At 41.9% G+C, this 14,320-nt stretch overlaps 1 protein-coding gene across 6 annotated transcripts in view; it reads left to right on the top strand.

Annotated features, from left to right (window-relative positions):
• The window catches only part of DUSP22 (dual specificity phosphatase 22), a 72,955-nt gene that overhangs the window by 48,092 nt on the left and 10,543 nt on the right, over positions 1-14,320 (top strand). For 2 of the 6 annotated variants that reach the window (XM_053904950.1, XM_053904949.1), the window contains exons 5-8: positions 9,566-9,640; positions 12,514-12,685; positions 13,127-13,199; positions 13,341-14,246. In XM_053904950.1, coding sequence (XP_053760925.1) covers positions 9,566-9,640; positions 12,514-12,685; positions 13,127-13,199; positions 13,341-13,498 — 478 coding nt within the window. In that variant the 3' untranslated portion in view covers positions 13,499-14,246. Of the gene's footprint in view, positions 1-9,565; positions 9,641-12,513; positions 12,686-13,126; positions 14,247-14,320 lie in introns of those variants that run through there. The other 4 variants (XR_008423070.1, XM_019419930.2, XM_053904951.1 and 1 more) reach the window with 3 other exon arrangements.

Raw genomic sequence — 14,320 nt, 5'->3', positions numbered from 1 at the left:
CATAGGAGGTCTGTGCTGCCAAGTTAGGCAGAGCTGTAGCTGGAGGCATGCTTCTTGTTTGCCAGTCCTTCAACTACACAACACTGACTGATGGGATGTCTATAAGAGCCTAATTTTTAAAAAGGATGCCTTAAACCAAACCTTGAGCATGTTCATCTCTTCTCTAGAAGTAAACCCTTAAGGAAGCTATTGGGTTTTGTCTAAAAGCAGCACTGTCCAATAGAAATAGAATGTGGACCACAAATGTAAGCTGTGTAGGTAATGTTAAATTTTCTAGGAGTCAAATTAAAAAGAGTAAAAAAGAGGGGCACCTGGGTGGCTCAGTCAGTTAAGCATCTGACTCTTGGTTTTGGCTCAGGTCATTGTCTCATGGTTTGTGAGACTGAGTCCCAAGCAGGCTCTGCTTGGGATTCTCATGCTCCCTCTTTCTCTCTATGCCCCATCTCCCTCCCTCCCTCTCTCCCTCCCTCCCTCTCTCTCTGTCTCTTTCTCTCTCTCTTTCTCTCTCTCTTTCTCACTCTCAAAATAAATAAATAAACTTAAAGAAGACCATGATATGGAGTAAAATTTTACTGAAGCATGAATTTGAACCTTGCAGGCTAAGACACTGGGGCAGAAATAAAGTACTTAACCACTCATTGCCTCCAGTAGATACCAGCCCCTGCTTCCAAGGCTGGCCTTGTGCTTACATTGCAGGTCAAACACAACCATGCTAGAATTATAGGTTACTGCATCTTATCTGGGAAGTTACAAGCTATGGTGATGTTTGTGAATTTGGGAGCCCACAGGCTTGTTGGGATTCATCCTTCGTGATTCTTAAGCTCTATTGCCTACAAATCCTGCATATTGGAGTTACAGACCATATAATCTTATGTTTAGTATCCCAGTTGTTCATCTTTTCTGAAAGCTATCAAATACTGGAACATTCACAAATCTTGATTTTTGATTGCTAGAGAGCAGTGAAATCCCAGGTTACACAATAATTTTGTGAGATCTACCTGTTTGAAAAAAAAATGGGGCTAGAGTCAGATGGATTGATGTAGGGAAGGGTGGGGGGTGGTATAGGACAGGGGATAGGTGGCATAGGATTAGATGAGATAAGGGTAAGGGTAGATTTGAAGCAGGGACAAATATGTTCTTGCATAAGGCCTTTTTTTTTACACTAACTCTCCATATTTCACAGAAAAAGTCAGTCTTTAAGGCTGAGGATGACAGAGGAAAGATTTTACTAGGATCACTAGGAAAACAGTAGTAGCTTGGGTCTAGGAGGAGAAGAAGCACCAGAGAACTTCCTTGGTTACTAGTCGTGTCAAGAAACAGAAGTGGTTGGAAGGGCATGGTGTATACGGAAGGAAGTGAGCCACTGCCTTTCTCTGGAGACCACAGCAATCTTCTGCCCATGTTTTGGTGGCTATTTTTAAAATGGTTGCTTTGTTCTTATCTCAAACTGAGATTCTAATATACTGCTGAACTTGTCAATACCTGATTGGCAATATGACTCTTTGGAGGAATCAGATTATAACACATCCTGGGCATTTGTTGTGAGGTAAGGTGGCCACCTGTACTTGATTGCCCTCAGGACATTTCAGCTTTGCTAGGAGCCAAGCATTGTGCTTGATGTCCAGGACAATAACTGACTTACCAAATGAAGATTGAGCATTGAGCAGTCCTGCACTATATAGACAAGTAAGCAGTAGACCTTGATGTTAGATATCTTAAATTTAAAACTAGTTGTATCTACCTTGGGCAAGTCATTTAAACCCATCTGAACTTCAGTTCCCTCATGTAAAAAATACCTGCCTTGAGGATTTTTGGAGATCAGATCACGTATGAAAGTGTTCTCTATGAACTCTAAGCACTTTTGAGAATAAGAATACACTTTTACTCTCTTAAAAGTGTATTCATATATCTTGAGAGTTATAAAAGAAGATAGTTGAAATAACAAGTTTTGGTGCTCAGGAGACCCACTTTAGTGGGAGATTTGGAAGATATGCTTACATGGAAAGACCAGAGTGACAGAAAATGTAGCAGAAGCTTCTCCAAGTTCCAGGGTCTCATGGGTCAGTTCAGGTCTTCTGGCAAAACCAGCCCAAACACAGTCACCTTGGGTCCAGAGGACTAACCTGTAAGATTTGAATTTGTTCTCTCCTGTCCCAAATATGTGCAGAGGTCTTGTTAAGCTGTGTGATTTGCCTTCTTAACTCTTTCCTTACATCTTGGTGAAAGTGTAGGGTGGGACACCAGGTTTCAATAGGTAGTTACCATAGCATCCATGGTTGGGGCTAATGACAGAATGACTTCAAGAGGACGTGCCATTGCTGCTATGTTGAGGGAAGTCCTACAGCTGTACAACCTCTGTTTCAATTGGAAAAGAAAGTTAAGGCCGTAACTCATCGAAAGGCAGAAAAGCTGGCACTCGCCTGTTAAAAGTTATGTTCATAGGCATTTATGTGATTCTTTGGGAAAACTTTTATTTGTAATCCATTAGTAATCGCAAATCTTATGCATAAGTAAGACTTTGGGCACATCAATGTCCATGAGTTTATAAATATTTCTTGCTCTACTGAAGTTACATGGAAATTGTGGAGTTAAGTTTGTAATTTGAGTGTACTGTGTATGTTAAGAGACAGCCTATGAAATAGCTTGAGTTTCTCTTTCCGTGTTACAAATGTTTCTTTGGGAGCATAACATACCTTTTAACAGCAAGCATGCTTTCATGATATAATTAGACTATTAACCATTGGCAAATGGAATACTTGACTTTTTATATGGCCTGTTCACTTCAGGTAGCCTGTGGTCACCAAATATTAGGAACATATAGCTGACAGTGAACCTTCACTTTTTGTACCCTCAACTAATGCAGATAGGAGATAAATACTCTGGTTAACAAAAGCAAGAGAAATCAAGTCCATCACTTGGAAAATATGCTCTGGCTAACTCAGACAATTATAACTAGTAGTTCTTTAGTCTAGCCACTTTTAATTACTGATGCCTGAAAAGTCTTATATTTAATGACAAAATAAATTCTAGAAAACTGTATCACTTATTGTTTTAAACCTACAGATTTTTTAAATTGTTTAACTTTAGATGTAATTTAAAGTTTTATATCCTAAATATTACCCCACAAACCCCTATACCAACAGGAATTCTTCTTGCTAATTATGCTTAGTAAGAGGTTTGTGACCTTTTGAAACTAACTGCTTTCACTTGGCATTCAGTGGTTGTAAGCTGCCCAGAAAGGTCAATTTTCTGTCTTGGCTTTAATCCTCACAAACTCCCCCATGATCTCCAGGAACTTAAAATGCAGAAACCTGGTTAAGATAACATTAACACATTAAAATTTTACCTCAGTTCCCTAACCACCTTGCCTTTCAAAGTCAGGAAATGTGAAAGTTCAAGTTCTCATAGTTGTAATACCCCCACAGACCCAGGCTGGGGTGTTTTGCATGATTTGTCACAATTAGAGGCATCCTAGAGCTTATATCACATGCATACACTACATGATCTCTGAGTGGCTGATGTGGGGTGGGTGGTGAATTGAGGCTTTTAGAAATACTTGCTTTTGCTTTCTCTGTGTACTTTCTTATGCAAGTCACTTTAACCTCACTTCTCATCTGTAAAATACCTATCTCACACAATTCTTGTAGTATTAGGTTAGATAAGTGAAAGTATTTTTTATGAACTGTAAGCAATTCCAGAAATAAGATTATATTTGCTATCCAAGTAAGGAGTATTAATGTATTTCAAGAGTGAATTATTGGATATATGGTAGATAATTTATTCATTCTTATTTTAATATTTATTAAATTGGTATTTTTTATTTAGATATTGTTAAGGGAATACTTTTTTTAAATCTTCTAATGTCAAGTACAGGAGAGTTTGGTCTGTGCTGTGGAGTTGGTGGCATTGCATCATTGCAGTAGAACTTTTGTGACATTCAGTGGTTTGAGTATCGAGCAGGTCTCTAAATTTCTTGAGGTTTTTGTGGGGAGAAGAGGTAATTAGCAATACAGAAAGCTTATATTTAAAGTACCAGTAAAACTTCCTTGCCTTATTCTACCTCCCTTTTTGTGTATGTTTTCTTTAATTTAGCTGATGTCTTCTGTACATCCAACTCTTTCGTCCTCTTATAGTTTTTCTGTGTTGTAATTATTAAAAAGAAGTTTTGCAAAATCAAAGCTAGGTGGGCCCTTGGAGTGCTGTGGTTCTGTTTCCAGACAGATGCATACATACTTGAGCATACATGTGCACACACACACACACACACACACACACACATGATCACACATGACTCCTGAGGACTTTGCAGCCCATAGGAATGAGAAATACACAGAAAATGGATATTGAGTTTTTTCTATAAGACTTCACTTATTGAACTTAACTGTATTTTAGTCTTAAACTTTCTTCTCCTAGTTTTTCTAGTGTTCGATTATTCTTTGTGAAATAATGTTATAGTAGATGGTAGAGAGGTTTTTGTTTTGTTTTTAAAATGACCTTATGTAGCAAAATGAAAAGCATGATAAAAATCCCCCCCCCCCCAATTAAAAAAATGTTTAAGTGCAGGAAATATAAAAGTTGGGGAATCATTGATGTAAATATGAGTTAGTTGTATGTGTTAAATTCTGTGCACTGATAGAGCAGCTCTGCCAGTGTCTGTACTGGTGGAGAATGTTCCTGCTTGCTTCTGGGTGGGGTGAGAGTGTTCCAGCTGAGGGAGCCTACATGGTTTCTGCCCCAGGAGGAAACAGCTCTCCTATCTGAGCTCACCTTCCAGAGCACAGGCTCACTCAGATAGAACATTCCACCCATTTACTTTTTGCTTTATCTTTTTAAGTATTCCTTTTCCAGGAAAAAAAATCTAAGAGTGCTTACCTTTCCTGTTTTTTTTTTTTTCCTCTTTTGCTTTCATATACAACATACATGCACAGACGTGTACACGTGTCTGTGTGTACACATATGTGGGAAGGAAAAGTGTCCTCAGTCGCATGGCTTTGCTGTCAATACAGCCTAGTCTGATACTGCTGGCTTTGGAGTGAGCCCAGCTCCCTGAGCTCCTGCTCATATAAGCAGAGTCTTCAGCAGGACAGAGCTGCCTCAGATCCCACAATGGGGATCACAGCCTTAAAATCTTGCAGTGTTGGAGTGAGCACACATTGTTCAGCCTCAAAAGATGATCATCATGTGGTGTAGTTTTGCTAGATCTCATCCACCAGTCTTTTTGTATACTCTCTGAAGGTCAGGAAAACCTGGCTGATCCTGGCTTTTGGCCTCTGGACAGAGAGAGAGAGGAAGCTGTTCAAGAAGGACAGCCAGCACAGACTGAGGAAGTGGAGGAAGGGCAACAGTGGCTGCTGCAGGGCTGTTTGCTGAGTGCTCATGGAGGACATGTCTCCTTGAGGGCCTACCAAAGGCCTGCCCCTCTGCCCTACCCAAGGTGTTCTCTTCAGATTATTGGCAGCAGCAACCACTGTTACGTGACTTTGTGACACACATGTAGGTCAGTGAGCCTCACTGGCTTTCCTCCAACAGACCTTACTCCATGTGTGGGTATGCAAGTGAAGGTACAAAATGAAGAGCAGGAATAGGGAACCTGTGTTCATTGAAACAGTCTGTGTTGGAATGGTGTTTGAGATATGTGCTTCTGCTTCACATCAGAGAATTGGGCAACAAGGGCCAGAGTTGTGGGTATTTCCCGCTGTGGAGGAGGGAGTTTAATGACCAGTGCTAGAGCTTATGTCATCAGCTTCCCTGGAAATAACCCCCACTCCTGCAACACACCAAAGCAGTAGTGAATGCGCATGCCTCCTGGCTTTACTTGGAAAAGGCATTTCTAGGAATGTCTGCTTGGCGTGGCCTCCTGCCTAATTGTGTTTATGACTCAAGTTTTGTGGTGGGGCTTTAAGCCATCCCTTCACTAGCATCATTACACTCTCAGGCTGGGCTGTGAGCCACCCTCTCTCTCACAGATGCCTGCTGTGGGGTTCCTCAGCTCTTGCCCCAACTCAGTGGTGGACAGGTGCTGTTTGTGGGTTTGTCTTAGGCTTAAGATTGATGCAGTTAGAACTAAGAGAAAAGAGCTGGCAGGGAGCAGAGTAGGAGCACCTCCTCATGACTTCCTTGCCCCCACAGCTCTTTCATATGCTCTCTCTGGTCTCTGACAGGTCTGCATGTTACCCTGCTGACCCCACTCCACCCCACACTCTTATTCTGAGAAGAGGCAAAACTGACTTTAGAACCCAGATACACCCGACAATATTTAAGACCCAGGTTTCATCATGCATGTGGTTTGGGACATGCAGGTATAAAATCCAGATATAAGCAGTTGTTCCCACTTTCAGGTTTCAGTAAAGGGATTCATTTGTTGTCACTTGAATTTTTCAAGTTCTTGATGAGCTCCATAGCACTGACCGTGTTCCCGTAAAACACTAAGTTCTACCCACTTAGAGTGGCATAGTTAACTTTCATGGCACTCGGGCTTTGCAGTGGGTTCTGGGGCAGTCTGTGACTTCTTCACTAAACTGGCAACTGTCATTCATTTCTAGATTTATTTTTCCTTTTCTGGTTACTGTATTCTTCTCTGCCTCTCTTATCTCAGATGCAGCTCTGCACGATTAGAAAGAGACCCATTAAATAGGCATGAGCATGGGCTGCAGGCATGGAGAGGACTCTCAGAACTCTTGGATATCCCAGCATGGCTACTTAGTGGACAAATATGTGTGCCCTCTAGCCACACCCCTCAGCTGCCAGGCTGCAGTCAGGGGTGAGCCTTGGGTTCTGGGCAGCCTGTCCTGGTCCTGGGATCTATAGTCAGACCCACCCCACCCTCTGGCGTGTCTGCCACATGCAGTGACCTACAGAGGAGGACAGGCTGCACTGTGCAAACCATGAAGCAGATGGCAGAAGGGCAGCCTGTAGCCGCTCCTAGGCCAGATGAGTTGGCTCAGTGTTGTTAAAACTATTGAATTGGTTGCTGATACTGGGTAGATTGTATTTGGCTGTAAGTAGCAGAGTGTCTGATTGATAATGTTTTAAGTTATAAAGAAATTTAGTTCAAGCCTTGACCAAGAAACCTGGTGATGGTTGCTCCCAGGCCAGGGCATCCCCTGAGGTCCCTCTTTGTATCCTTGCTGCCTTTCCACCCCAGGGGCTTATCACCAGTGGTTACAGAGCAGCTGATGTAGCTGTAAGCATGACACTCACTTCTAGTTTCCTAACAGAAATCTGAGGCAGAGATAGATAGCTTCCCTTTCATCAGGAAGGGAAAACTTTTCCAGAAGTCCCCACCTCACCCCACAACTTTTTCTTTAGTTCTCCATGGCTGGAGTCAGAGGTAGGATGGAGTATTCTGACAAACTAGTGCCCCAAACAAAATCAGAGTGATTCAAGATGTCTGCCACAGTTTTAATACTTCAAAATCAGAAAACTTCACTGCAGACTATTTTTGCTTGAGAGATGGGAAGCTCTAACAGCACCGAGCCTTCACTCTCGCCTACAGTGCCTTGCCCTTGGGCCAGGATTCTGCCAGTCACATCACAGTGCCCGCATCCCTTCATCCTTCTGTGTGCTCTGCTACACTGCCTGGCTTCCATGGGCTTCTGCTTTACGGTCCTGTCTGAGGTCTGTTTCAGTGTTGACACTTCAAATTTCAGGAATTACAGCAGGAATCTTTTCTTGCCTGCTTTATACCAAGCAGTGTTTGCAATTAGAGTTGCAATGTCTTGAGTCATTTTATAAGTTTATGTCTGGGAGCATTTGTGCCTGGGAATGTTAGCAAAAGCATGTCTTTCAATATTCTGGTAATTAGAAATTTTAGGTAAGAATATGGAGCCCTTGGGTTAGACGCCTAGGACCTTCCATGTTTAGTGACATCATGCCTTATGGTGGGTTATGGAATATGTACAAGTATGCATGTGCATTGAGTTTCCTGTATTGCTTCTCTGTCTTAATCTAGCTGGGCAGCTACACTTAGGTTGCTAAGTTTCTTCTGGATTTGATACCTGGATGAGTTTGTTATGCCACACCTGAATTTCCCAATCTTTTTACATTCATTTGTCTTGTCATCCTTCATAGAACAATGGACCTAGCTTATGTGGTTAGAAACTACATCTCATTCTTCTCTGAATCTCCTGCAGCACAGTTCCTGGTAAATAGTCAGCACTCAGTTGGTGTTTAAAAGAAGATGAATTTATTCCATGGGCAACTTCAGGTGTTTTACTGCTTTACAAGTCATTCAGATGTAGAAGACCTCAAAAAGCATGTGCTCTGTAGGTTCCCTTGGAATATTTATAGTTAACCCACTAGGCAGTCCAGAATGTGCTCTAAGTGGTTGGTGCTGCCACACATATGTAGGAGAAAGGGTTTTTAAAAAGCTAAGGATCAGAAGAAATAAGGATCATGGTTTCATCATTATATAGGACTTTATGGTTTGCAAAGCATATTGGCATATATTACCTCATTCCACCCTGTAAGACATTATTTCCACTTTTTAAGTGAGGTTGAGGGAAACTAAGTGACTCTCCCAAGGTCACACAGCCAGTAAGCCACTGAGCAGGGATTGAAGCTGCACTTACCATTTTCCCACAGCTCTCTGGTGACATGCTGACAGGACCTACCAAAGTCAAGGGAGACCAATATGGGAGAATATGATTAACTTTTTCAAATCATCAGAAGTAAACTACTTTTTTTTAATGTTCATTTTTATTTTTGAGACAGAGATACAGAGCATGAGTGAGGGAGGGGCAGAGAGAGAGGGAGATAGAATCCAAAGCATGCTCCAGGCTTTGAGCTGTCAGCACAGAGCCCGACTTGGGGCTTGAACTCACAAACTATGAGACGCTCAACTGACTGAGCCACCCAGGTGTCCCAGAAGTAAACTACCTTTTATTTATTTATTTTTTAATGTTTATTTATTTTTGAGACAGAGAGAGACAGAGCATGAATGGGGGAGGGTCAGAGAGAGGGAGACACAGAATCTGAAATAGGCTCCAGGCTCTGAGCTGTCAGCACGGAGCCCGACACGGGGCTCGAACTCACGGACCGCAAGATCATGACCTGAGCCGAAGTTGGCCGCTTAACTGACTGAGCCACCCAGGCGCCCCGTAAACTACCTTTTAAAACTGGGAAGCCTGAATGATAAGGACACCTTCTTCACCTGAACATCTGTGAATGTGCACAACTGGTGTGCAGATCATCAGTGTGGTGTCACTGCTATGGTCCTGAGTGTTCAGAGGCACCAATGACCAATGGGATAGGCAGAAGCCTCCCCCCCCCCCCACCCCCGACACACACACACACACACACTGGTGAGTGGCAACTGTGTGTTTCAGGGATTCCTTGCAGAGAAATTCTGAAAATCCCAGAAGATGGGCAGCCCTTCCCAAGCCTCAGCATTGTGTATGAAAGGTTCTAAAGCTGAGGCAGCTCCAGACCCAGACAATGTGACCACGGTTTTGAAGCTGTGGGACTCTGAGACCTTTTCAAGAAACCTCAGATGGATTTTTTCTTTTCATCATATGTTGAGTAAAGTAGAGAGATGTCACTTCTCTCTTTTTTTCTCCCCCTACAGGACAAGACATTTCAAAGAAAGTATTAAATTCATTCACGAGTGCCGACTCAGGGGTGAGGGTTGTCTTGTACACTGGTATGTATGCCTCTACCTAATTAATAATAGCTTAGCATTGCTTCTCAACCTGATTTCTGTCAAGTGTTTTTCTGTGTGTGATTAATTATTTCAGCTCTTAATAGTTCGTCTACCATCTGAATCTTGAACATACACCCCATCTGACCCCTGCCATTTGTTAGTCATCATTAGTTTTTGATGACAGAGAACCCTATGTTTTTTTTTTTATTTTCATTTTCACAGTAGGATTTCTGTAGTGACTGTCAAGGTTACTGGACAACAGAAAACTCTTTTCTAGCCTATGTCTATCATTCCCTCAAAACAGCCTCCTGTGGAGGGTACAGATTTTGTGGGCTCATCCCTGAAACTTCAATGACCTTCCAAAACACCATTTCTTTCTGGAGAGTTTTGATCACATATGTGGGTGTTTAGCATTGTATTAGTGTAACACCAAAATAACCATTTCTTCTACATATGCAGATTGGGGCTTTTATGTATGTTTAGCTTAGTACTTTGAAAAGATAATAGATTCTTAGAAATAAATAGTTTATATATAGCTCTCTACCGCATTCAGCTATACTTTGTGTGGATATGTATATACATACACGAGTACGTACACACTACAGAGAAAGCTGTTAAAACGCACATAATCCAAGGACAATGTACATAAAGTTCTTAGCACTGTACCTGGCACATGGTAAGCTCTCAGTGAGTGTTGGCTCTCATATTTTATTTTTTTATTTTTAATTTAAATATAGTTGACATTAGTTTCAGGTGTACAATGTAGTGATTTGACAATTATATATATTATGAAATGCTTGTTACCACTAGTATTCATACTAATCACATAACTAATATGTCAAAGGAACCAGTAGCCAACATCCTAGAGCTGGAACTCTGCTGTTCATTAAAGTGCAGGCTGAGCATTTCCCTCTTTATATTGAATGAGGCTCCATATTGAATACTCTTCAGCCACAGAAAAAGATAAGATCTTGCTATTTACAGCAACATGGATAGATCTAGAGGGTATTATGCTAAGTGAAATATGTCAGAGGAAGCAAATACCATAAGATTTTACTTATATGTGGAATCTAAAAAACAAAACACATGAATGAACAAACAAACAAAAAACAAGCAAAAGGCAGAACCAGACCTGTAAATACAGAGAACAAACTGATGGTTGCTGGAGGGGAGGAGGTAGGAGGATGGGCAAAATGGGTGAAGGGGAGTAGGAGATACAAGGTTCCAGTTTTGGAATGAATAAGTCATGGGTATAAAAGGTACAGCGTAGGGAATACAGTCAATGGTATTAGCATTGAATGGTGACAGATGGGAACTACACTTGTGGTGAGCACGGCATAATGTAAAACTTGTAGAATCACCTGGAATTAATGTAACGTTGTATGTCAACTATACACAGTTTTTTAAAAAAGAGACAATATTATATTGTAAAATATAGATATTTTTAAAAAGCTTAACAGTCCTTTGAGTTTCCCCAAAGAAGTTGCTGTTGTAGTGAAAGCTCTTTGGAAATGTGAAGTGATGTCTCCTGGGCTGCGTTGCTGCTGAGATTGGTGATAAACTTGTCTTGACCAAGGAGATCCATTGCTTGATATCCAGGAGAGCCATCAATGAAAACTAAACTGTTCAAAGGACCTGTAACCCGTAATAGGAGAGCAGGGATAGTAGATCATTTGATTGCTTTAGAAAAAAATAGCATTCTGCAGTTTTATGCAGTTCTTGAAATAGTGTGATTTACTTTTTTTACTTTTAAAAAGAGTAGGACATGTAACACATTGTGGGTTTTGTAATGGTAATCTACATTTGATTAAAAGCACTTTGAGGAGTGCAGCTGGGACCATATAAGGGGAGTTCTGAAATCTTGTGCCTGTGCTTCTATGGCTCCTGGTGAATTAGAATCTCTAGGTTTGTACCCCAAGAGGATGTATTTTTTTAAAAGCTCTCAGTATTTCTGAAATAAAACCCTAAGAAAGAGCCACTACTTGAGAGTCATTGTTTTATTATTATTATTATTATTATTATCATCATCATCATCATCATCATCATTTGAATATGTATAGATATGATATTCTAGGAATTTGTATTTCATATGGTTGTATAAATCTGAAGATAGGCTTTTCTAAAAATGAGAAATTTTCTAAACTTCCCCATATTAAACCGTTGCTAGAACACTCTAAATCTGATGCAGCACAGCCTTCTGTGACCACCTTAATTTGCATATGCATTTAAAATTGGTCCCTTACTCAGCCTGCCTGATATAATTAACCGTTCTTGACCCATACATCCCAGAGCACATGGAATGTGTCCTCTCTTGTACTCTGCTTAGTTGTGTCAAGAAGAATAAATATTTCCTAAGAGCTTCTGTATTTAATGGGTTTTTCAGTTATAGATTGAGTTTTCATTTATCTAAGAAAACCAGACTTAAAAAAAATGAAGTCTTCTAAACTGCTGCAGTTTATGAATAGATTTATTGCATAGATCCAAGACCTTCAAGTTCCTTTGATGTGCTTTGGTTAGGTTTTTTTTTTCTGTCCTGGGAAATGGGGAATATGTGAAGGAAGAGGGGCTAGGGAACATAGAAAATCATAAAACTGAAGTGTCCAAAGCCATAGCCAGTAGGAAATCTACAAAAAAATGAGGCTAACACAGATACTGAATGCCTGAGATTCTAGTGTATAATAAAGTAGAAGCGTATAATAAAGTAGAAGCTTATATGTTTCTGAATAATTTCATACTGGCTTGGTGTCCACTCATAATCCAAGGCAGGACGACTTTCTCAAACGAGATCCACAGACTCTCCTGCTCTCAGTGAATCATAGGATAGACTTCTGGACTGAAACCCTTTGCCCATGTGGGTTCTTTTGGCCCTACAGCCTGGCTGGCGTCTCCAGGAGCGTGACTCTGGTGATCGCATACATCATGACTGTCACCGACTTTGGCTGGGAGGATGCCCTGCACACTGTGCGTGCAGGGAGGTCCTGTGCCAACCCCAACCTGGGCTTCCAGAGACAGCTCCAGGAGTTTGAGAAGCATGAAGTCCACCAGGTAACCATGTTCAGGAGACTTTGGTGATGTAAACAGCAGCCCCTGGGAAGATGCCACAGTCTTTCTGTACATCATGGAGGTTGGAGTTAGAAAGGCCCACAGAAGACATCTAGTCCAAGAATGCCCCACCTGCATCCCCATTAAAGTCATCAGCTTAGAACATATCTTTTACCATCAGACCCCATATTAGCTTCTGTTTATCTCCCTTTGGGTCAAGTACCATTTTCTTGGTTTGGCTTGCTTTCATGTCCTCAGGCCACAATCTGGAAGAAGCAGTTATTTCTCTTGCTTGACACTGGCTGGCCAACCACAGACCCATGATCACCCAATGCCTATTTATTCCTTGTTTATATGTGGCAAAATCTGTACCGTTAAGTAATAGGTAAAATCTATGTGAATGCAGGTGTGTGTGTGACATTTTGGTTTTTTTAACTTCTCCAGTACCGACAGTGGCTGAAGGAAGAATATGGAGAGAGCCCTTTGCGGGATGCAGAAGAAGCCAAAAACATTCTGGGTAAATATAAAGAGCAAGGGCGTGTGGAGTCCCAGCCTGGTACGAGGCGGTGGAGCAGCTTTCAGACCCTGCCTCCTCTGGCCTACAGCAACTATACGACAGAGACCTAATAGAGTGATCTGGTGCCTGCCTTTCCTTCAGTGCATTTCTGCTGGGTGCCCTGGAATACTGACTGCCCCCATGGAGGACAGGAGAGGGAGGGTGGCGAAGGTGGATCCAGGCTTCTTCTCCATGAACCCACCCCAGGCCCCTTCACTCAGCCAACTTCTGCCCTGCCTGAGCTTGGGGAGTCTGCTTGATTGCCCCGTACCAACTCATGTGTGCACCTGTGTGCAGGCAAGTGTGCATGTGTGCCCATGAGCGTGAATGTTCATATTGCAGCAACAGTAACAAAATCCATGCTGACAGCCTTGGTATCACCACCCTTCCTTTTTCCAAGACTCCACATGGAAGTCATTTGAAGTTAACATTTTAAAAGCTTCTCAGCCGGAAGCAGCCTGTGGCTGTGAGCAAACAGAATCCAGGGTGGTCACGGTGAGAGCAGCAGGAGTCCAGACTCCCTCCTGAGTGTTGTTCCAGGGGCCCTGGAAGACAGAGAAGGGGTGCTCTGAGCATTGCCTCAATCTTTCAGTGAAAGTGTCCCAGGCTGTGGCTCCTACCACCTCAAGTCAAGACCCCCTTCTCAGCCCATCATATCCCTGAGTTCTACTTAGTGTTTGTTCTTGGTGGCACTGACTATATTTAAGTTCCATGGGGAGACCAACCACTTCAACCCAGGCTGTATGCCCAGAGCGCCCTTCCTTTCTACTCCTGTCCAGCTTCACTTGCTCTCAACCTCTTGTTCTCTTGCTGTTACCACTCTGCAAGGGCCTCTTTGCAACATTTGCATGCATCTTCAGGAATTGGGAAGAGCATTTATTAGGCACTGTAGCAAGTTTGCATTTAAAAATACATTTTAAAATGCCTGAGCACTTATTAAGCACTTTTGTGTATGCTGTGGATTTGATATTCGACCTCAGCTACCTCATTAAATGTTTTTTGAAAAGGTGTTTTCGTTACTGTAATCAACTCATCGTTGAAAATGTTTGGTCATGATTGCTTTTGAAGCCAAAGTACAAAAG

The sequence above is a fragment of the Panthera pardus genome, unplaced genomic scaffold (genome assembly GCF_024362965.1).
Source record: "Panthera pardus isolate Hobbes unplaced genomic scaffold, ASM2436296v1 HiC_scaffold_17, whole genome shotgun sequence".
In the NCBI taxonomy this organism is placed as follows: Eukaryota; Metazoa; Chordata; class Mammalia; order Carnivora; family Felidae; genus Panthera; species Panthera pardus.
Note: the sequence above shows the minus strand (reverse complement) of the source record. Positions and strands in the feature narration are given on the sequence as shown.